Raw genomic sequence first — 25,321 nt, forward strand, 5'->3', positions numbered from 1 at the left:
ACCAAAGTATGGTCCATAGATGCTAACTGTTGTTATGTATCAAAAGGGGGAAACCATAGTGCTCTCAGGAACACACTTTGGAAGAGTTTAGGAAACACTTAGCATGATAATATTCCGAGGCTGATACAATATGTGTTTACCTTTACAGTCTAATTCATCAGAGTTGTCTCCACAGTCGTTTCCACCATCACATAACTTGCTGTGAGGAACACAACGACGATTGTAGCAGGGCTTGAAACCTCTTCGACAGCTTCTGTTTTCTTACACAGAAAAGAAAAACACATACTTGGAGGGCTTATAGAACTATTTTTACAAAAAGAAGATCACAGATGATACCTCATTCACAATAACTGGATTGTGGGTCTATAAAACAAGTGCCGTGTGGCATCCAAGTTCTGGGTTAGAATATCTGTGCATTATCAAGTAGTTCATGCGGTAAAAAGCCTTTCTGACTGTTTTAACCTCAGTGATTCATACTCGGAGACCTCGTCAAACTATACTCACATTATTGTTTCTGGCATTTCTGTAAGCTAGCGTAGAAATAAACATGTATCACATACTCAAACCTGAAGAAAAGAATCTCTACCTCCAACGCAATAAAGACACACTAACACCTATCCCCTCTCTCCTTTGTACCCCACAAAGATTTTAAAACAAGGAAAAAAGTGTCAAAACATGTATCCCTGAATCAGTGAATCCAAGAGTCACCTACTTATCCATAAATTTCTCTTAGAAATCATCTTAAAATGTCTATCCAAATTTTCTAAGCAGAATAATAATTGCCTCTGAATTCTATTTACCTTAATGAGAGTCTCCTGACATTTTCTGATTTGGGGCAGAAGGTACCACTCACAATAATAATAGCTGCCATTTACTGAAAAGTAATTTTGTGCCAGGCTCTACATTGAGCATATGTAAATGTACATTTGTTTATTTAATGCTCCCAACCATCACCCCATCTAGATTTGCTTGGTAGTGAGAAACTAAAACATAGAGAAGTCAGTACCCTTGTTCATGCTAGTCACACACTAGCATGTTTGGGAACAAAGATTTAACCTCAAGTGTGATTCTAAACTCTGGAATCTATACCTGAAAGTGTCAAACTATAGCCCGCAGGCCAAATGCAGCCTATCAGCCTGTTTCTATATGGCTATGAAGCTAAGAATGATTTTTACATTTTTAAAGGATTGTTAAAAAAATAGAATATGTGACAGGAGTATATATGGCCCACAAAACCTATAATACAAGCTGACCTTTTATAGAAAAAGTTTGCTAACCCCTTCTCACACAAATATTACCTGCCTTCTAAGAAGATAAAAATAATGTGAAATATATTCTCAAGCCAATTCATAATAATATGAATTTGTAAGTTGATTATTATTACATTTTTATATGCTTTAATATTTTCATGATGTACAGGATATAGCTGTTGATTCAAGCAAACATGTCATTTGAGGTAAATTCCCTAAGATTTCAGTTACATATAAATTATGGACAAATTACATTTGACTGTCATTTTAACCAAGGGTGTTTATTCTGCAATGTAAAAGTGTGAGATAAATTTCCCAAAATCCATCCTCCTCTTGTTTTAACTTTCTCTAATATAAGAAAACAAAGAAGAAAAATAGAAGCCAAATATAGCAATTCCAGATATAGATTCCTAAATTTTGCAGAGCATATAATACCAGTACTATTGTATTACAGCACAAAAATAAATCAGACTAATTTAGAAATAATCTGGATCAATTCTATAATAACTATTAATGATTGCATAGACACAAACTTTCAGGAAAAATATTGTTGCAGCGAAGGCAAATAACAGTTGCTTACTAGGGTCCAAAAGCCAGTCTCTACTTCGAAGGGAGAAGGAAAGGTTGACTACCACTTGGTGTCACCTACAGAGGCACAGATGGTGGAATTCCATACTTAATGGGGACCATGGCTAAAGCAATCAGCCTTTGTACCTAAGGACACTAGCTCTGGGACAATCCTGGAGGCAAAAATAGAATGAAAAAGACTTTGATATCAACACAACAACATGCTATTGACTGATGGGGGACTTTTGCTGCAGAAGTAAACCTGCAATATCTACCCAATAACTGATATTTCTGACATATTTTTAGGAATGTAAGCCTAAAACTTTTTGCTAATGATGAATAATGAAGCAGCTCAAAAGACAGGCTCCTGCTGTATTTAAATTTATACTTCATGCATGGAAAACCATGAGGAAATTCTTCAATGAATATCATGTGTTTTGGGTAGGAAATATGGTGCCCCATTTGAATAAGAACAAAGCCAAATAATTTGCCTTAGATCTCCATGTTAATGAGAGGCATTAAGGAAATCATACACATAAACCAAATGGAGACAATCACACCAAAAGCTATAAAAAGAATTACATTCTGAAATGAGTAAGTCATACATTGGAAACTCACCACAGTAGAGCAGTTTTTCATCAGATTTATCCTTACAATGAGGAATGCCATCACAGGTGAGCTGGTAATCAATACATTCTCCATTTCCACACTCAAACTCTGAATAAATATTGCAGGAAGAATTTTTAGCTGAAAGGAAAAAAGCCAACGTTTCATACAATAACAAACATTTTTGATGTCATGACAACTGTTTCCCTTAATCTTAATTATAAAAATAAACTAAAATTTATCTAAATATAAAATTAATAAAGGACAGTGGTTTATGGCATTTCTTTACAAAAAAATTAAGAGGGACACTTTTTATTGTGCTGTCTTCAACCTCCCTTTGCAAATTTTTGGGAATTGCCTGACTTTATTTTTCTTTTATGCCTGTTTGTGTATTTTGTTAATTATTTGGTGACTATACATGCATGGAGAGAAGGAGGGGTTTAAATCTGGGAGACTATATTTATGAATTTTGCTTAACAGTGTATGTTAAAAATAAATTTTTAAAAAGAGCCAGTTAAATAAGTTCTGTACATACTGAGAGTGTTTTTGTATTTTCTTATTGAAATCTCAGGTATTCTTCAATACACTGAAAATTTCCAGTATATAGAGTTCTTATCTTTGAATGCTTGAATTTATTCATTACAAATCTCACCTCCAACTGGTCTTCCTCCCCAACTACCTGCTGAAGAAATCTCTGTAGCAGTTTCTATCAATCAGAAGTACTGGAATTGCTGAAATTACTTTCATCAGCCTCTTGCTCTATCCATGGTGAGAAGTACCAGGGAGCAGACCCTCTCTTCCTGCCACACGTGATCAGTACCTACTCCTTGAAATGCATGGGAATCTGTAGGATGTACTGGTGGAGGACAATGATAAACTGGAAAGCAAGCCCAGATGCTTATGGGCTCCAGTGGACTACTGCCATATTGTCCCACTTCTAAATGTCAGGATTTTTATAAGAAATTAAAAGCCTGAGTTTTTATGTGGTTTGCCCAACTTGTGAGCTTTTCTACAGTTAGGTTTCATCCCTGGAGTGCCAGTATGTTACCCTTGTCTTAGAAAGACCTCTCTTGGGGAAAACAGACTTATTTTTATTCTTAAATAATAGATTTACTAGCAAACTTTTGGGATGCAATGTTTTGGTTGTATTACATGCTATTTGCTTGCATGTACTCATTCCATTGCTTGTTGAAAAACTGTACAGTGAAAGTCAGTCATATTAATTATGTTGGAGGTAATTAGAATTCATTTATTTCTACTAATGCAGGTAACACAACTTAATTTTACAATCAGTTTTTAGGATTTATTTCAGGAATAATTAATTAAACAGCCACAAATACTGTTTAAAGTTTCCAGTGTTTTATTCTTTATTATCCTAGAATTTAACTCATTTTACTAGAATATCTATCTTATCCACCTATTAAAGACTTATAATTTAACTCTTTAAATGATAGCACCCCTCTCTAAAGGTAATTTTATTTTTCTTGGTGCAGTCTAAACTTCACTGGTCAGTAGCGAAGGTAGAATGCCATTTTAGAGGAAGCAACAAGGAATTAAGAATCTAAAAATATCATTAACTTTAAAGAATTACTGTCTTTAAGAAGAGTGCTGACATTACTGCACACAATCACCTTAGATCATGAACTGAACAAAATTCATCCGTTTACTGAGAGTCCATTAGAATTCCTAACTTATTTTGTCTATTTTAAACATATCCTGTTTAATTTCTCATTTCCAGTGAAAGCTAATTGTTATGATGGCAAATACCATATTTTGCTTTTATAATCGTTGTGCCTTTAAGGAAAAACTGAAAATTATTCATGATAAATATGGTTTATCATGAAAAAACAAACATTGTATGAGCACAATTCTTGTTTAGGTATGTTCATTTGAAGAAATAGTATTGAGTACTTTCTTCCTCTTTCTAGAAACAAAAAATGTGGTTCAGCTATCCTCAATTCTCTTACAAGGTAACTGCTTCATCTAATTATATTTGCTATTCTTATTTCTGTTATGGGTTTTAATAAGGCTAGCAACGTTGTGTAAAATGGAATTGCCTAAGCTTTCTGTCAAGAGTTATGACAACAAATGGCTTTTCCCTCCTTTGCCCTCGGGTAGGTGTTAGTAAATGGCCCTTCACCCCTGTAATGCTGCCATTAACATTCATAAACTGCTCTGGGTGAACTAATTCAGAGGTCGACACAGATATGCCAGAAACATCCTCATTTCCTAAAGATGGACTTGACAAAAAGAAGCCAAGAGTTACTTTTCAATCTCTCTGCTGGAGCACAGGTTTTCAATATGAATGCACAGCGGATACAAGATACTTCTGTAAAGGTATGTCAGCTCTGAGGAATGCAATATCAATCTACAGTTCTATGTGAATACAACTATGCTTGTTTAAAACTATAGTTTTCTGTCTGATTCATTCCCTCTCATGAACAGTGAGAAGCAGGTGGCTTAGTAGGGATAGATGTATCTAATCTATTTTTCAGCAATGACAGGCATCCGTTGTATACAAATAAGCCTTGCTGTTCTGACTAAAGGCATTGGTTTACTACTGGCCTGTAGTGACCTGTGAAAGAAACATGAGTGATTCTAATGCATGGCTAAAACTCCAGGCTTACAGATAGCATCAGATCCAGGCCATTATAGCTGAAACCACAAAGGCAAACTGAAAGAGAGAGTTTAAGCAATTGCGTGAGCAATTCAGGGAAGTGTTAGGTGATGAAGAAATGTGGGAATTTGTGGCACGAATTATTGAAATTTGCTATCTTCTGAACAATTACATCATTCCCTTGTTTTCTTTGGCACATTCTTAAATAAAAGTCTTTTACTTCTTTTGCTAAGAGATGCCCTTTTGGGTTCTGGTACCAATTTGCAAAGTGAGAAAATACGTATATGTTCTTGCATTAGGTGCAGTAGTTTTCAAAGTAAAGAAAACGATGACAAAGTGCTCATATTAAAATAAAGAACAGGCAAAAGAGAACATCTTCTTGGTATATAAAGACCAAAAGAAGACTAAAAATGAAAAATACTTACAGCTTATGATACTAATTTTTATAACGTAGATATATCCAGTCCTATTGATTTTCTAAGATGAAATATATGAGATGAGGATACAGATGAGGAGAAAAAAAATGTCAAAAATTGACACATCCTAAGAGTGAGTTCATCAATTTCCAATTTTCCAAGATGCTTCTCTCCAATCTTTCTTACTCATGAATAGTCTTAATATTAAAGAGAAATTAACCCTTTTTATGTTGCTGGCTAATTTTTCATGGCAGTATTGGAATACTTGAACCCTTATTTATAGTGGAAACAGTTTTGGAAACTTAGCTGTTAGTAAGTATTTACTGTAATGGTACTAATTAAAGATTGTAATGCCTTTGGGAGATATAAACATCATGCAAGGCTGCAACATTACATTTTTAATTAACAGTTTGGAAATGATTACAAATAAACTGTGTGAGCCATTCTTTCTCATTTACATAGTCTGATGGACTGTGAATAGGTTTACTACAAAGCTACTAAGCTACTGCCTATACACTGCTTTATTTCAGCTTTAATTAATTTCGCTATTGACTGAAACCTCAAAGTCATAAACACAAGTTTTCAGATGATCATTGCTTGCAGGTATTTCTCTAGCTAATCCAACATCTTCCAGCCCAGAATCAGGGGGACACAACATTTGTCACTGTTTGGGTTATCATTACCTATCACATGGTGCTATAGGTAGAATGGTAAACTGAGTTCTTTTTAGAAGGGAGAGATAAGACAACCAGGCCTCTAATAGTACAACTTCATAAATATACTCAAAAAATTTCAAGGTCCATGTGTGCCATTTTGAGCAGTTATATCACATTTCAATTATCTTTACTTACTCACACATCTGTTGTCATTCAGCAATATTCGATCCCCCCTGCAGGAACAGTTCACTCTTCCATTAGGAGTTAAAAGGCACAGGTCATGGCAACCTCCATTCAGTAACGCACATGGAGAAAGTTCACCTGCAATGAACAGGTTTTACTGGTGACATTTTATATTGAATTCCTAGTCTATGTTAATATAGATTAACAGTAAACTGTTAGACAGCCTCAATCTCTCAAAAATATCTCATGAACAAGGAAGATTTGGGATTTTTAAACAAATCTAAATATTCCAAAAGATAAGAACATTAAAAATATGTAACAAATCTCTACATTTTCTAACATATTTGTCTTTCAACGCACTAGTACCTCTAGAAACCACATGCGTACTGCAGACTGCAATTTTGTAGGTATTCCAGTGATTAAAAAAATTTTAAGGCCAGATGCAAAGCTTGTTTATCAACAAGTATTATTTTCTTGGAAACGATCTGAATGTTCAAAAATATGAGTGAGCAAGTATGAAATAGAAATCCAGAAGCAAATAATTAAAAATGAATTGTTCCTCTGGTGGTAAATTAAGAACTACAAAATTTTCCATAAAACTTTCAGATAATTTCAATATATTAGATAGTCAAAGCCTGAACACTAGCCCCAGAAACAGTAAGAAAACAAAATACAACTAAGTATTACTAAAAACATAAATACGTTTTTTGAGAGATTATATAATTGAGAAATATATTTGTAACTTACAAATAAATATTGTAACTTACAGCTATTGGTGTCATTGGCAACAGCTATGATACCCATTGGTTGATGTGGAATATCAGAACGAAGAATTTTTGTATCTCCTCCCGTGTACTTGTTGGAACGCAGGATAGCTCTTCTTCCCCAGTCTGACCAGAAGATATAATTGTCATAAACAGCCAAACTGAGAAAAGCCCCTGGCCCAGATTTGACAATCACCTGGAATAAAGTAAAATACCATATTTTTTTAAATGAAGATATCCTCATCTGTTTTTGCTCAAAAGAAAAGAGATTAAGATTATTTCTGATTATTGAAATAATCAGATAAAAATACATTTCACTAAATGTATTATCATAATGTGTTTATAGTTTATTTTAAATGTCTTAACCATCCTTAGTTTTTGCAATGTTTACTTAATATTTTGCAGTATATTTCTATTTAATAATCATTCAGTTTGTTTAAGCAGCTGTGTCTATTTAGCATTATAAACCAAAATCATCATGACAACAATATGAGACTATTAGTACTAAACATTTATTTATCATTATTAAGAAATCTTTAGATATACAGTAAACACTAAGCTCTCAGAACTATATACAGAATATAAAGTTCAACTGATCCAGGTTATTCCTTTAGGAAGCTTACAACATGAATAAGTTAACCAGATATACATGTATTGGCAATAAAAGTTTAAAAGCAAAGACCAAAAAGTTTCACTCAGACCAAGATGAAGTAAAAGGGTGTAGATTATCCTTCTCAATAAAACAACTAAAAAAAAAAAATAAAATATATATATATATATATATATATATATATATATATATATATAAATTAAAAAGGAGGCTTTTCAACACATTGGATATCAGGTAAGGAAGGACAGTGATTCCTGAGTAACAGGAAATAAACCAAGTGAGTCCCATAACCTCCACAGTTTATAGCCTGAGACAGATTCCAGGTAGCAACGCAGTGCAAAGAAACCCAACAGAGTCCAGGGAACTCTCTGAGTGGATATAGCTGAGAGTTACGGGAGGGTAATATGGTTAGCTCTCACAAGGCAGAGTGTTGGAGAGAAGAAGGCAACAGAGAGAGAACTCTGGATATCTGCACAGGGTCCTCCTGGAGTATTAAGCACAGTATGTGAGACAGTTACTGCAAGCTGGTGAAAGAGTCATGCAAAAGGATTACAGAGAAGAGTTTCCAAAATTTACGTGGGTCCAAGAATCACACTTGTTAATGCCAACCAGACTTAAAATCTTTGTAATTCATGGGACTCTGAGTAGAGTACTTGGAAGGGTCTTGGCTCAGCAGCGGGGAATAATTAACCCTAAACTCTGTTCTACTCCAGTCTCTCAAACCTTAACAGCAAATCCTGAAAGGATCAAACTCTTTCCAGGTAGCTTAACTGTTTCCCAAAAGAATGCTCAAGAATTTTAATGGTAATATGTAAAATTTTACCACTAAACTACTATGGAAAAAGGGATGAAAAGTCGCGAATCTGTGACTTCAGTTTCCACCTTAAGAAAGTAGAAGAGAAAATGTAAGTTAAATCCAAAATAAAGGAAAACAAAATAAAAATCAGAAGAGAAAGCAAGGAAATAGAAAACAGGAAAAAATCAGAGGAAAATCAATGAAACTAAAAGATGGCTCTTTGATATCAATAAAATGAAAAACACATAATGATGAAGTGAGTTTTATCCAAGGAATACAGAGTTATTTAACATTTTAAAATCCTATCAGTATAATACGCAAAATAAGAAAACTCATATGAAGGTCTCAGTACAGAGAATTTATTGGTTGGATCTAATATGCATTCCTGATAGAAACTCAGACTAAAAATATGAATAGAAATAAAACTAGGAATGAGACAGGAAAAATCATTCTTACTACTTCTACCCAACATTGTCCTAGAATTTCTAGCCAGTATAATTAGGCAAGAAAACAAAAATAAAAAGCATTCAGATTGAGGATCAAAGTCTGATCGATCACCTAGGCCTGCCTTCACCAAGAATCTTGTTAGGTCAGTTTAGTGCATTTGGGGAAGATGTTTCACTTTTTTTTTGAATTTTAGTTTGCTCATCTTAAAGCTGGGGCTGTCCCTTACCTCTGATATTTCCTCTTAGTAATTGTCCATCCACTCACAGCCCATTCACTCCCTGGCTATAAATTTCTACTTTCCCTTGTATTTAGAGTTGACCTCAATCCCTCTCCTCTACTGCAAAACCCCACTGCAGTTGTCTCTATATACCTATCCTGATAGTCCTGAATAAAGTCCCCTTTATCATTTTAACAGGAGTCATGGATATTTTTTCCTTAACACATTCAATGTAATACTACTGAGAAAAAAAAAAAAAAAAGGATGAATTATTGATGTATGTAACACTGTGGATAAATTTCAAAATAATTATGCTGAGTGAAAGAAGCCAGACAAAAGGGAGCACAGGTATATCATACCATTCATATAAACTTCTACAAAACGCAAACTAATCTGTAGTGACAAAAAAAAAACCAGTGTTTCCTGTGGACAGAGTGGGAAGCGGTAGGGTGGAAAAAGAAGGATTAAAAAGGCAAATGAAGAAATGTGTTGGGGTCATTGATATGCTCATTATCTTGATGTGATGGTGGACTCACAGATAATATGGGTGTTTGTGTGTGTGTGTGTGTGTGTGTGAAGACTTTTAAACTTTAAATATTTACATTTTAGTGCATGTCAATCAGATCTAAATAATTTTTTTTAAATAAAGGCCAAAAATTTCTTTAAAATATTTTCAGAAGTAACATTAGGTAAATATATGGGACTGCAACTACATTTGGAAGGACAGGATACATCAGAAAATAGATGTTTTTACTGTCTAGTCATTTTACTTTGCTTTTGCTTTTAAATCTAATCCATAGGTGACCTATCCAAATAGTTCCTCTGAATTCTTTAGCAAATTAGTGAAGGAACAGAGGGATGGTTTAAATGTGAGCACACCCTTGTTAGTTGAATGAAATGCTCAGATTTCTAGAAGAGAGAAACTAACATGAATTTTCTCTTGTAGCAAAGAGATGAGAAATAATTTTAGGAATCGAACAGTAAACATACAAAAGAAGAGAGGAAAAAAAGGACCTTAAGCCTTAGAGAAGCGAAGAAATCTACAAGATTTTGCCTCTAAGGCAGCAAGAACTACAACAAACAGCTTTAAAGGCATTGATGTAGTTTATTTTATTTTGTTTGGTTTCATTTAGAAGAAAGCTTTGCCTCCCTACTGTGGACAAATTACATGAATAGAGACGTGGTGGCATACCTAGAATAAAGAAATGGGCTTTTTGCCTTATCAACATCCTAATCAGGAGGGCTTGATAATCAACATCCAATTCAGAACTATAGAATTTACTCAGTTATCTCCATTTTAGAAAACATTGTGGTATAATGGGAAGGGCTCAGAAGGCCTACATTCAAATGGCAGCATGGTCATTCTTGAGCAGAGTAGATTTGGGGAAGATGTTTCACTTTTTTTTTTTATTTTAGTTTGCTCATCTGTAAGATGGGGCTGATTAAAACCTGCTTCAACAACTTCACAGGGCTGTTATAAGGATATATATAGAAATATTTTGAACATCTTATATTTATACATATCCATATGTATATATACACATATGTTTGTATTTATTTAATTTAGCTGTCAGAGATAAGTTTGATATTAATTTTTGTGATTTTTGCCTCCAGATCTGTTATAAAATAATTATTTTTGTATAAAAATCAAATTTAGAAACCTCAATAGTAATATTTTTATAGAAATAAATCAATTTGATTATTTGCCTTGGAATATTAAATATGCCAAGCAGAGACCTAGTTACATTACTTTTCCCTGTAATCAGAAAAAATAAATAAAAAAGGAATTTTCACAGGAATGATGACTGCATGGGAATGGTCACGAAGAAACAAATATTTGGAAAATACCCTTCCTGGCGCCACATGTTGCCTTCTTAGGAATTAATACATTCTAAGATTAAATCATTTACTGACTACTAAAATTGATGTGGTTTGGAGAAAACAGATAATCTTTGGAATGTGGTAGTTTAAAAAAAAAATAGTCCCCTCTCTTTACCCCATCCTATATCAAATTCTAAATTATTATGAGGTAATTAGCAATGTCATCTTCCTGATTTCCCAAATTTTTCCTCAGTCATTCTGAATTAACTGGTAATTACCCTCTTATAAAAACAATTACTTCATTTTTATTCTGAATATATAAGTATTTTCTGTTCTATAGAGCAATATTTCTCAAGTTTTAATGTACATGCAATTCACTTTGAGATTTGTTAAAATTCATATTCTGATTTACTAGGTTAGGGGTGGAACCTCAGATTCTTCATTTCTAACAAACTTCCAGGTGTTGTTGATGCTGCTGTTTGGGAGCTCACTTTAAAAAACAAGAATTATAAAATAGAGAAAAGTACAAAAGAAAATAAATAATAATAATGTTAAATAAATAATAATCTTACCACACAGATCTAATTACTTATCATTTTGGATTAAAGAATATATATTTACTTTTTTCTTTACAAATTGACAGGCACATGAGCACTCCAAAGTTTCTTGAGATATAAGTAAAATCAATTTTAAAATCTTCAACCTCTTTAAAGAGGGGAAAAAGATGTCTTTCTTGATCTGTAATACATTAGAACATCTTATATTACAGAGGGACAAGATAATTTTTCCATATGTTCTCCTGTTCTTAGAACAATTTTACTAATCTAAGTGCAGGTCATGTTGCTGCAACCTCCACCCTTTCAAACACACACACACACACACACACACGAGCATGGGGAAAACTAATGCTAAGTGTATGAGTTTAATACTAATGCTAAGTGTCCGAGTTTAATATTCCTCATTTGTATTTCTTTGGAAATAACATGTTATTCCCTAGTCAATATTTCATGAGTATAAAAGATCACCTGTAACAATGTTATGGACTGAATGTTTGTGTCTCCCCAAAATTCATATGTTGAAATCTTAACCCACCATGTGATACTTGTAGGTGGAACATTTGGGAGGTAATTAAGTTTAGATGAGGTCATGAGGGTGAGGTCCCTGTGATGGGATTAGTGTCCTTATATGAAGAGGAAAAGATCTCTCTTGTTCTCCTTCATGTGAGGATACACAGCAAGAAAGAAGCTGCTGCAAGCCAGAAAGAGGTCTGTCACTTGAGCCCAAATGTGCTGGCATGCTGATCTCAGATTTCTCAGCCTGGAACCCTGAGAAATAAATGTCTATTGTTTAATCCACCCAGTGTATGGTATTTCGTTAGAGCAGCCAGAGCTGATTAAGACAGTTTTACTTTTTCCTTTTTGAAGAGCCAGGCTTTAAGATTTATATCTGCTTTAAATTTCAGTAACTATTCTTTTGAATCAACATAATAAAGATTGCTTTTTAAGAAAATAACTTCTATACTGTGCTTTCTGGGAAGATTTTCCTGAGAAAAGGAAGGATGAATAGGCGATAGGATGGGAAAGAGAAGGAGAAGCTTTTGGCAGAGGGAATACATGGTGCAAAAGGCAAGAGGAAGGGGGAACATGAAATGCTGGGAAAAGGAGCAAAGGTTAAGTGAGCATTATTAACACTCAGACATCTGGGGAGAGGATCCCATGATGAGCCTGGTGAGAACGGCCAGAAGGGCAAGTATGTAGGACCTTCCTTCCTATAGGCCAAGGTTGTGAGTCTGAGTTCTGTTCTGAAAGTAATGGTAAATTTAAAAAAAAAATTTAAGCACTTTAAGGTCATTATTCGTTAGTAAAGATTATTTTGCCTCTGGTGTAGAGATTAGATCAGATAAGAACAAAAAGAGTTTCAGGGACACCAGTTAAGATCAACTGCATTTTTCCAGACAGAGGATAATACTTATGATATTTTGAGCAAGAAAGGTGAAGAATACAAATATTAGGGGAGTATTTACAAACTAAGGACTCTCTATTTCCCTTTCTAGCAGAACCCACAGGGGTTTTCGTCACTCATTTATTCATTCAATTGTCATTTTACCATTGTTTTAGTAAATAATAAGAGCTAACACCTCATGAATGCTTACAACATACAGGATGTGTATGTATCATACCAAATTTAATCTCATTCTACCCTATATGGTAGATACTATTCCAATCCACCTTTTATTGATGAGGATTGCAGCTTAACAAGCTTATGTAATCAGCCCAAGGTCACAGATTTACTCAATGCTTTGAGGCTATTTCAGACCCAAAGCAACTAAGATTTGAATTAAATTTTATATATAAAATTTGCCTTGGTTAAAGAGACAGGAGAAACTCTTTGATATTAGCACATGTGTACGTGCTGTCCTTATTATTAAATCTATGCTCCTTCAAGTTAGGAGTAGTAGTAATCTCTTTGATCCCCTTTTCTATTCAGTATATTTTATGTGAACAAAATAGACATTCAGTAAACACTGCTAAATCACTAAGAATGAAAAATAAATTATGTTAAACATAAATAAAAATAGTTGTTTTTTTATGGATAAGGAATAGTCATTCTTATGACAATGAAAGTTTTTCTATGTTGTTACCAAAAGTCATTTGGTATATAGCAACTTTTATAAATTTTAATACAGATTGAACTTAGTAGTTTACTTCTTTACTTCTGCTGACACACAGAAAAGGGAAAAAAGCAACATTAAACTCAGTCTATAATTAAGCATGTTACTTTCATAGGGTACAATAGGTTCCACTAAGAATTGAGCTGACTTTAGACATTTCACTGGTTAGAGTTCAATGAGGAAAAGAGAAGTGAAATACACTAAATTACACTTTCTCATCTCCCAATTAAACATTTTTATCATAATTTCATAAATACTGTACCTTGCAAGCCTAATCAGCATCTTTATTTACAATGCAAAAGCTTTGTCCTCGTAAATTACACTCTACCATGTTATGTGGTAATAATATACCATTATGGCATAATTTTCAGGCACTTTAACCTTGAACCTATAAATAGGTTCATGTTTCAAAATAGTCATGTTCATTCAGATAATGCATTTCTTGACAAAGTCACGTAATCTCACATGTATCCTCATAGATGGACAATTAAATTGGTAATCCACAACTTCAACTTCAATTGACTTGAAGTTATATGTCAGGGAATTTAGTCACTAAAAATATGCCTTTCCTATCTTGAAACTTCACCGGAGCTTTATTGGTAGAAGCGCGGCAACTAATCAAGGAATAAAAACATTCAGTTTTATAAGTCAGACCATATTTCCAACACCCAGATGCTAGATGTTAAACCAAACAATTTAAAAGCCAAGTAAACAAGAAGCTTCCCAAACACCCCAGCTGATTGCCTCACTGACAAGATCATAAATGATCATTATGAGAAATGACAACTTGGCCCCTGCCATGGCCAGGCATGACAAAGTGTTACAGATTGCAGAGAAACAATTGCAGTTGCTTTAGCCTGGGAGAGAATGGTGATGTGGTAAATCAGCAACTTAAAACTGAGAAATATTTAACTTAAGAATAGATGGCTATATTTAACTTGCCTGAGTGAGTTTGCAGAACAAATATAAAATATCTAAATGTCATTAGTGTCCAACGAAATTCGAAAAGAACAACATTCACAGCAGTCATCTAAAAGACTGCCTATTGTGTGAGAGGAGTTACCAGCCTTTGTTAGAGAAGCAGACCCTTCTGAGAGAGATTAGAGAATGAATTACTTTGATTTCACACTCTCTCTTTCTGATCTCTCTGTTGATCACTCTACCAAAGGCCAGAGGACAAGGAAGCCATTTGACCACACAGGTAAACCTTCAGGGGGAAGAGAACATGGAGGAGGATGGAGAAAATATCTGTAGATATGCATTAGAGAAGTAGTAGAAAGAACCCTATTCTGAGACTCATTATTTTTCCCTGGATAGCTTTTTGGCTTCTTGGGACTCAGACTCTTAATCTGTAAAATAGGATAATAAAAGGTAATGACTCAGCTCCTTTCTCAAAGAAAGAGGATGGATAATATATTCCCTTAGGTCACACAGAAAACTAATGAGAAGAAAAACTGTGATATTCCTGAAGTGTTAGAGCCACTCCTGAATGGAATTTGAGCAAGTTTCTAACATTATGATTGTCTTGGCTTCACATTTGATTATAGTTATTAAAGTTATAGCTTATCCAAAATTCTGATTTAGATATATTTAGACAGTTTGAGATTCATAAGCTGATTTGTATCAATAAAGAGTAAACTTTAAAAAAAAAACTAAATATATTTTTCAGTTAGCTCCTTCTGCTTTGAATTCCTTCCAAAACCATTCATTGTGAGACCCAATTCAAGGGTGACTTCCTTTGGGAACCCCTTCCCAGCTGCCCAAAGCAAAATGGCTTCTTCTTCTGCGTATCCAGACAGTTTCTATACACATTCATTATAACACTCATCAGAGGATATCATAAGAGCTTGTATTTTGTTTTTGTTTGTTTGTTTTTTTGCGGTACGTGGGCCTCTCACTGTTGTGGCCTCTCCCACTGCGGAGCACAGGCTCCGGATGCGCAGGCCCAGTGACCATGGCTCACGGGCCCAGCCGCTCCGCGGCATGTGGGATCCTCCCGGACCGGGGCACGAACCCACATCCCCCGCATCAGCAGGCGGATTCCCAACCACTGCGCCACCAGGGAAGCCCAAGAGCTTGTATTTTTTCCATAGATAAATAGATTTTTATCCATAGATAAATACAATAGAACGTATTTAACATTCAATGATTTTTTTTAACATTTATTTATTTTATTTATTTATTTTTGGCTGTGTTAGGTCTTCATTGCTGCGCTTGGTCTCTCTCCAGCTGCGGGAGCAGGGGCCACTCCTTGCTGAGGTGCACAGGCCTCCCACTGCGGGCGGCCTCTCCCGTTGCGGAGCACGGGCTCTAGGCATGCGGGCTTCAGCAGTTGTGGCACGCGGGCTCAGTAGTTGTGGCCCACGGGCTCCAGAGTACAGGCTTAGTAGCTGTGGTGCATGGGCTTAGTTGCTCTGCAGCGTGTGGGATTCTCCCGGACCAGGGCACAAACCCGTGTCCCCTGCACTGGCAGGCAGACTCCCAACCACTGCGCCACCAGGGAAGCCTTCAATGATTATTTATTGATCAAATCAATAAATAAATGAGTGATTAAAAAAACATTTCCCCCTGTGTTTGTGTTTATTTCTTTCCCTGTGTTTGTGGTTATTTCTTCCTCTTCTTTTTTTTAATGTACATTTACATGAACTTAGAACTCAACTTTGTACTTTATTTGCTTATGTACAGAAAAATAAACTTTTTTCTTTATAAAATTGTATTACCAACATTTATGTTTTACTGAAGAATGGTAAACATAATCTCAGGATCACATTCATGCTTTTGACAAATATTTCAATACCGTTACTCTCTAGGTCATTGTCTAAATACAGCCCTCCTTTTTAATATTTTAGTAGAAAAAGTGAAGAGCTAGTCAAAGTAATATGTTAAGTCAAAACCTCCTATATGGGCTTCCCTGGTGGCACAGTGGTTGAGAGTCCGCCTGCTGATGCAGAGGACACGGGTTCATGCCCCGGTCTGGGAAGATCCCACATGCCACGGAGAGGCTGGGCCCATGAGCCATGGCCGCTGAGCCTGCGCGTCTGGAGCCTGTGCTCCACAACGGGAGAGGCCACAGCAGGGAGAGGCCCACGTACCAAAAAAAAAAAAAAAAAAAAAAAAAAAAAAAACACCTCCTATGTCCAAGCCATACTGAATTACCAGTCTTAATTTTTTAAATTAGGATTTACTGAATATCAAAAAAAATTAAATATTACTTTAAATGCTACATTGTAAGAAGTTAAAAAATTGTCCTGCATGAAAGGATGATTGTTTGTATGCATGAATATTTGTTTTTCAGTGTATGTGATTATGTGAATACAACTGTCAAGGGAAAGGCCAGAAACAGATTAACTTAACTCTTCCTACATTTAAAAAGAAAGGTTAGCCTAGGACTATGAGCCTAGACTCTGGAGTTAGAATATTTGCAATCATGTCTAGCACGTCCTCTTATTGTGTGACTTGGGGCTTATTATTTCACTTCTCCGGGCCTCTCTTTCCTCATCTTTAAAATGACAAAAGTGGAATTAATTTTTTTTTTTTTTTTTTTTTTGCGGTACGCGGGCCTCTCACTGTTGTGGCCTCTCCCGTTGTGGAGCCCAGGCTCCGGACGCGCAGGCTCAGCGGCCATGGCTCACGGGCCCAGCCGCTCCGCGGCATGTGGGATCTTCCCGGACCAGGGCACGAACCCGTGTCCCCTGCATCGGCAGGCGGACTCTCAACCACTGCGCCACCAGGGGAGCCCGGAATTAATATTTATCATAGAATTTCAGAAAATGTTAAATGATATTCAGAAAATACTAGCATGATTACATAGTAAGCTTTCATAAATGTTAGCTATAATTATTTTTGCATGAATGCAGTAGGATTTAAATAGGTTTGTAAAGGTGGGTTTAGAACCTTAAATACACTTTGAGTTTTATTTTTATTTTTTAAAATGTTACAAACTATTCTAAAATAAACTTTTAGAATAGATTTCCATTTGTAAATTTAATGCTTTTGCAACTTCTGAGATTACCATGTCATTAAACCTATGCTTAGAGGTAAAATTAATGTCTGCTTTGACAAAATTCTTGAGTTCTGTTTTTTTTCTCCCATGTCATCTGGAAAGTTCTACTAAGGGTTACAAATATTATTATGCCTACCTATTAATTTTGAGGTAAAATTGAAAAGCAGTGATTTTAATTAAGTAAGTCATATGACATGGACACTGGCCATCTTGAAACTCCTATCACCTTCAGTATTGGAACTGCAAGTGATGGAGTTACACTGAGCAGGTGCAAGATTTACAATTCCGGAAATAAAAGATTTTTGCTTGTTGTGTATGTAGGGAGAGGGATGTTCATGGTGTTCTGAACATTCTTATGATTATTAGCCAAAACAAACAAAACAAAAAACCAAACCTCATTTGATTTGTTAAATATCGCTCTGACAAGTGACAAAAGATTTGTGATGGAAGGTTATATCCAAAATGTTTACTTAACCATTTTATTTATATAATATAAAAATTGTATGTATATAAAATCATAATATAAAATATTATTACATTATTGATATGCTGTGCCTTTTAAATGTTACACACATAGCCACAGGCTACTCCAGGGTCACTTTAATAAATATGGGCATATTTATAAATGTATATGTAATGATGGGAAGGTGAGTTATTAAAATGCATTTGAATTTTCATAAATATGTGGCAATGTCATCCTAAAATTCTTCTTGATTAATCAAATTAAAAGACATACTTAAAAAAAAAAAACTAAAACTCAGCAAAAACTACTGTAGGATCTAGCTGCATGACTTTGTATACTTTCATATACACACCTTCCTTAATTATGCATATTGTTTTCTATTTCAATCAAATTCACTAGAGTATAATTTACATACAAAGTGAATTCAACTTATTTTTAACAATCACAATAATTATGCACACACTCCTTCCCACCTCCAACTTCCAACCTCACATCTTTTTCCTTAGAAGCAAACACTGTCATCAGTTTCTTGAGTGATATTTTTTCTAATGCTGTTTATTTTTAGAATTGCAAAAAGTCTTGCACGGTTGTTAAATCTGAATTCCTATAATCCCTCAAATTGAGAAATATGCTTTAAAAATGTGTCCCAATAAAATTCATTTTATTCAATAAGAGGCTATTAGATGAAGCAGAAATTCAAAACAAAAATTTAAAAATAATACCAATGTAAAAACAAAGTGAGTAAATGTAACAACCTTCTTACATCTGGAGGCCAGTGTGTCTGTTAATCTTTTTCAAGATCCTCCAAAGTCGTTGAAATGATGTATAGTGCCCTATATGACCTGGTGCCCAGTTACCTCTCTGGAATTATCAGCTACTAATCTCTTCCACGCTCACTTGTTCTCTCTATTCTGGCCACAATGGCCTCTTGATTATGTCTCACATATACCAAGCACACAAAGTCTTCACATTGGCTGTTCTCTACGCCTGACTCTGCCTCCAAAACATCCATATGGCCACCTAGCTCATCCCTTCAAGAATTAGCTCAAATAACACTTTTTCAGTGAGGGAGGTTTATCTTGAGTTTCCAGCTACAACCTGTATTCCTCTACTATGTCACATTCAATTCCTTTATGCTACTCTACTCTGTACTTATTAGGTTTACTGCTTATTATCTGTCTTCTCCTACTGGAACATAAGCTTCCTGAAAGTGGGTATCTTTACCTGTTTTGTTCACTGATGAATGTTAAGCACTTAGATCAGCATCTGGCACATACTAGACACTTAATGATATCTGTTGAATGAAAGAATGAATTGGTTGGCCTTCAGGGAAATGCAAATCAAAACCACAGCGAGATATTACCTCAAACCTATTCAGATTTTTATAAACAAAAGACAAATAATAACAATTCTCGGCAAGGATGTAGAGAAATGAACCCTCATACACTAGTTTTGAGAATATAAAATGGTGCAACCACTTTAGAAAGCAGTCTAACAATACTACAAATTGTTAAACATAGTTTTACAAAACACAGTCTAACAATACCACAAATTGTTAAACATAGTTTCTATGTGATACATCAAGTCCACTATTGGTATAGAGAAATGAAAATTTGCACATGAATATTCATAAATATTCACTGCAACACTATTCATAACAGCCAAAAAGTAGAAATAACCCAAACGTCCAGCAACAGAGGAATGATTAATGGATAAATAAAATGTGGTACATCCATACAATGGAATATTCTTCAGCAATGAAAAGAAATGAAGTACTGATGCATGCTATAACAACCTTGAAAATGTTATGTTAAGTAAAAGGAGCTAATCATAAAGGACCACATATTGTATTCTATATATAGTAGATATCCAGAATAGACAAATCTACAGAGACAGTAAGTGGATTCATGGTTGCCTAGGAATGGGAGGATGGGGATCATAGATTGATGGCTAAGTGATACACAAGCAAATGTTAAAATTCAAAGATTAGGGCTTCCCTGGTGGCGCAGTGGTTGAGAATCTGCCTGCTAATGCAGGGGACACGGGTTCAAGCCCTGGTCTGGGAGGATCCCCCATGCCGCGGAGCAACTAGGCCCAAGAGCCACAACTACTGAGCATGTGCGTCTGGAGCCTGTGCTCCGCAACAAGAGAGGCCGCGATAGTGAGAGGCCCGCGCACCGCGATGAAGAGTGGCCCCCGCTTGCCACAACTAGAGAAAGCCCTCGCACAGAAACACGAAGACCCAACACAGCAAAAATAAATAAATAAATAAATAAAAATTCAAAGACTATTTATTTCCACCAGCTACTTACTAACTTCATAAGGGAAAAAAAAAGTAACTTTAAAGTGAAATTAGATGTCTGTCACTTTAACCAAGTGATCAAACCAAGTGATGATAAAGAAAACATCACCATTAATAGGACATATCAATATGATGTTCATCTTGATATAATACTATAGAAAGGGGACAATATCACTATTACTGTTTCTCTCCCAAAAATTTTAACCAGAATTTAGCCATGAAGAAATAACAGACAAATAAAAATTGAGGGATATTCTAAGGAAAACAGAATAGTACCCATCAAAAATATTTTCTTAAAAAGCCAAACTAAAACTAGGGCAATGTCTCAGATTAAAGGCAAATAAGGAAACATAACATCCAATTGCAATGTGTATTCCAGGATTGGAAACTGGTTTAGAAAATAGACTTTAGTGTTACAACTGAAGAAATGTGCAAAAGACCTGTTTATCAATTAATAGTTTTATATCAATCATAATTGTGTTATAGTAATAATTTTATTATTGGTGAAGGGTGTAAGGGAACTCTATATTATTTTTTAATTTTGTGTAGGTCTGAAATTATTTCAAAAATAAAAAGTTAAAATAATTACATAATAATGTGAAATACTTAAAATATATTTAACAAAATATGTACAAGACCTGTACACTGAAAACTGACAAACATTAATGAGAGAATTAAAGAAGACCTAAGTAAGTCAAAATATACCATACATATCAATCATAAAATTCATTACTATTAAGATATCAATTCTCCCATAATTTATCTATAAGTACAGTGAAATCCCAATCAAAATCCCAGCAAGGGCATTGGTTGAAAAATCTCAAACTGATTCTAAAATTTATATGGAAATGAAAGGAACCCAAAATAGCCTATTCATTATATTTACATCATTTTTGACAAAAATACAAAGTTAATTCCATGAGGAAAGTGTGGCCTTTTTAAGAAACCAAGTTGGCGTAATGGATATATACATGTATGTGAGTGTGTATGTACAAAAAGGAAAGAAAGAAGGAAGGAAGGAGGGAAGGAGGGAGAGAGGGAGGGAGGAAGACTTCCAGGCCCAGATCATTCCAATGGTGAATTCTCTCATAGAATCATGAAAGAAAAAACACCTACACAAACTTTCTCAGAAAATAAAGGAGGAAGAAACACTTTCCAGCTCATTTCATGAGACTAGAATAACCCTACACCTAAATCTAACAAAAACAATACAAGAAGAAAAAAAAAATTACAGATCAATATTTCTTATGGAGACCAATGAAAATATTTTAAACAGAAAAAAAGTAGTAATTCAAATGTAACTTCATGTTAAAACAATGATACATGATGATCAAGTATGGTTCTTCTCACAAACACCACGTTGCTTTCATATTCAAAAAGTAATTAACATGTAATTTGACAAAAATCAACACCCATTCATGATAAAACAATTAGCAAATTAGAAATAGAAGGTAATTTCCTCAAACTGATTAAGGATATCAATGAACAACTTACAAGGCATCTTAACACTCAGTGGTGAAAATCTGAATTGTTTCCCCTTAAATTATAAAACTTCTGGAAGAAAACAGAGCAAAATCATTTTGATCTTGAGATGGGCAAGAATTTCTTAGATAAATGCAAAAGCGTGAACCATAAAAGAAATAATTGATAAATTCAAATTCTTCATAATTAAAACATTTTTCCCTTCAAATACATGATTAAAAAAAGAAAAAGGCAAACCACAGACTAGGAGAAAATATACACATTGAATTTATCAGGCAAAGTACTTGAACCCAAAGTAAATTTTTAAACCCAGGACTTCATAAGATGGCAAAAAATCCAAGTACATAAAAATCAGTAAAAGATGATTTTACTATTTACAACTATTTCACAAAGAAAATAGACATGTGTCTAATAACAACATGAAAAGAGGCTCAACATTATTAGCACAGCAAAATGCTAATTAAAACCACAAAGAGACACTAATATTCACTCCAATGTTGGTGAGACTAGAACTCTCATATAATGCTTGCAGTACAGTAAGATGATACAATCACTTTGGAAAACTCTTTAACTGTTTCTTAAAAATTAAACATGTACCTATCAGATGCCCCAGACAGTAAAAATGCATGAGGAAAAATTGTGGAGTAATAGAAATGTGCTATATATCTTGATTGTGATGGTAATTATATGATCCTATACATTTTTCAAAAGTTATCAAACTGTATACTTATATTTAGTGACCTTATCTTATGTAAATTAAAACTCAATTAGATTCTATTGATTCTCCCAAAAAATTGCAAACATTTTGACTGGGTAATTTGATGAATTAAAGAAGTATTATTCTTAAGATACAATAAGATTATTTTGTTTATAAAAACTGAAAAACAAAATATAATTTCCTATCATTTAGGGTTACATACTAAAATACAGATAGAATATTTTAATGGCTAAGATTTGGTTCAAAATCATCCATAGACTAGAAGTGGGGGGGTGGGGTATTTAAGAAATAAAACTTTCATACATCGAGAATTATTGAAGCTAGGTGACTGATTTGTGGAATACACTATACTATTACCTCTACTTCTTGTAGCCTTTTGAGAATTGTTATTTTAAAAAGTAAAATAAATAAAAATCTAAGTGAAGTAACTTAAATTTGTGTTATCTTTATAACTATCCCATAAGATAAGATGGTATCTTTTTTTTTTTTTTGCTGTACGTGGGCCTCTCACTGTTGTGGCCTCTCCCGTTGCGGAGCACAGGCTCCGGACGCGCTGGCTCACAGGCCCAGCCGCTCCACCGCATGTGGGATCTTCCCGGACCGGGGCACGAACCCGTGTTCCCTGCATCGGCAGGCGGACTCTCAACCACTGCGCCACAAGGGAAGCCCCCAAGATGGTATCTATTTTTAACACCAGCAAATTTCAAAGCGTTTAAGTGATTTCTTAAAGGTTAAACACCAAGTTCCAAAATCAAGTTTAGAATACAAAGTATCCTATATCCAATCCATGACTCCCTAAATATTACACACACACACACACACACACACACACACACACACACACACACACACAGATGTAAGATGACAGATGGAGGTTAATAAAGACTCCAAAGATAATTATCAAGGGAATAGGTGGAGTGGTCTTAGAGGCTGTTAATAGTGAAGGATTCCATGAAATAAAACTCATTTTTTTCTATTGTATTCAGCAATTACTTAGAGGTCAAGCTATGTAAATACTTTTTCCTTCTGTCTGTCATGATCATTTTTTAAAGTTTTCCAATGAAATATTATTTTAGAAGGCAAAACTAATCTGAAAAGCAGCACAGTTCTGAGAGTTCACAATCCTACAGCTCCACTGCGGGAAGCAGGTTAGTGTCTTCCTAATGTAGCAACCACTTTCCTGTCTACTATTATCACTTTATTGATTTAAACCTATAGAACAGGGTGTTACTCAGAAAATGGAATGTTTTTATTAAAAAGATTTAATGAGAAGATTGATTCATCATGCCTGCATTTTACAGGACTTTCGGTGGTGTTTTAATATTAAGAGTGGTGCTCTTGAGTGTATCTGGAACTACGTTCAAAACAAAACATTCAGTTTGAAACTACTGTGACCACTTGTCATACCTGAATCCAGGGCAAATGTCTCTTAAATCAAAGTACATGCTTCACCCATAATTTATCAAAAAACAGGAAGAGTGAGAAAGATGAATGGATTGAATTGGACAGCCCAAAGCCTGTGGTCTGTTGTTTTTGATGCACTAGTAACAATATGATGCTTCTTCATTAGTAATAAAAGTGTAAAACTTTGGAGGAAAGAGGAGTGGACAGGACACCAATAGAGAGAAGGCTGCTTTGGATGTCATACCAATAATTTGTTTTTCAGAGTCAGTAACATAGAGTTAACTCATTCTGTATTCATTAAAGAGCATTTTATTCAAAGAATAAGCAAATTTAAAGCATGACTGGACTTGGGTAATAAAGCCTTGGGTAGATGAACATAATATCATATTACAACATAAACTCTTCTTATATCCTTTGATTCTTATGAATTAAGATTTTCTATTGTACCAATTTTTAATGAGCCTAAACCATTCAAAGTTTTCTCCAAACTTTTGTTGTAACCTGGGAACAAATTAGTAATCCTTCAGCAATATATATCATCTTACATGAAGCATGCTAGACTGTTAAGAGAGATTTTCTGTTAGAATTTCATACCGTTTTAATCAAATAAATAATACAAATGCTATTTCCAAATGTTACAGGAGGAATTTTCAGACACATTATCAAGTTCATTTTCTTTACCACTGTGTATGAAATTCAAAGCGCAAACACTAAAAATATGAATACTCATGTAGTCGGTATAATGATTTGTATTCTATGCTAGGAGCAAAATAAGTCAGTGAAAACTGCTTCATGTTCACTACTAAGAGATCTTGCTGACCTACAAAATACCTAACTTCTACAGCATAAAAATTAAGATATTTTTATTTTAGTTATCAATGGCTCTTCTTCAAACAGTAAAATTTTTGATGATGGAAATATAAATACATGCAGAATCACATGTATTTCTTCCCATACATATACTTTAATTAAAAATAGAAAGCAGACCAAAACATAGATTCTTATCACATTATTTTAATTTAATTTAATTTATATTGGAACATAGTTGATTTAAAATGTTGTGTTAGTTTCTGCTTACAGCGAAGTGAATTAGTTACACATATATCCACTCTTTTTTAGATTCTTTTTCCATATAGGTCATTACAGAGTATTGAGAAGAGTTCCCTGTGCTATACAGCAGGTCCTTATTAGTTATCTGTTTTATATTTAGTAGTATGTTTATGTCAATCCCAATCTCCCAATTTATCCCCCCCACTTTCCCCCCCTGGTAACCATAAGCCAAAACATAGATTCTGAGAGTCTTTGTCATGCAAGATCAGAAGAAATAT

General features: G+C 34.5%; 1 protein-coding gene across 1 annotated transcript in view; it reads right to left on the minus strand.

The window, feature by feature from the left end:
• Positions 1-25,321, minus strand: part of LRP1B (LDL receptor related protein 1B) — a 1,810,989-nt gene that overhangs the window by 284,422 nt on the left and 1,501,246 nt on the right. Inside the window, exons 44-47 of the mRNA XM_049711954.1 lie at positions 7,063-7,255; positions 6,308-6,433; positions 2,436-2,564; positions 141-260 (exon numbers count right to left, since the gene is read on the minus strand). Of these exons, the coding sequence (XP_049567911.1) occupies positions 141-260; positions 2,436-2,564; positions 6,308-6,433; positions 7,063-7,255 (568 nt within the window). The remainder of the gene's footprint in view (positions 1-140; positions 261-2,435; positions 2,565-6,307; positions 6,434-7,062; positions 7,256-25,321) is intronic.

Source organism: Orcinus orca, chromosome 7 (assembly GCF_937001465.1).
Source record: "Orcinus orca chromosome 7, mOrcOrc1.1, whole genome shotgun sequence".
NCBI classification, from domain to species: Eukaryota; Metazoa; Chordata; class Mammalia; order Artiodactyla; family Delphinidae; genus Orcinus; species Orcinus orca.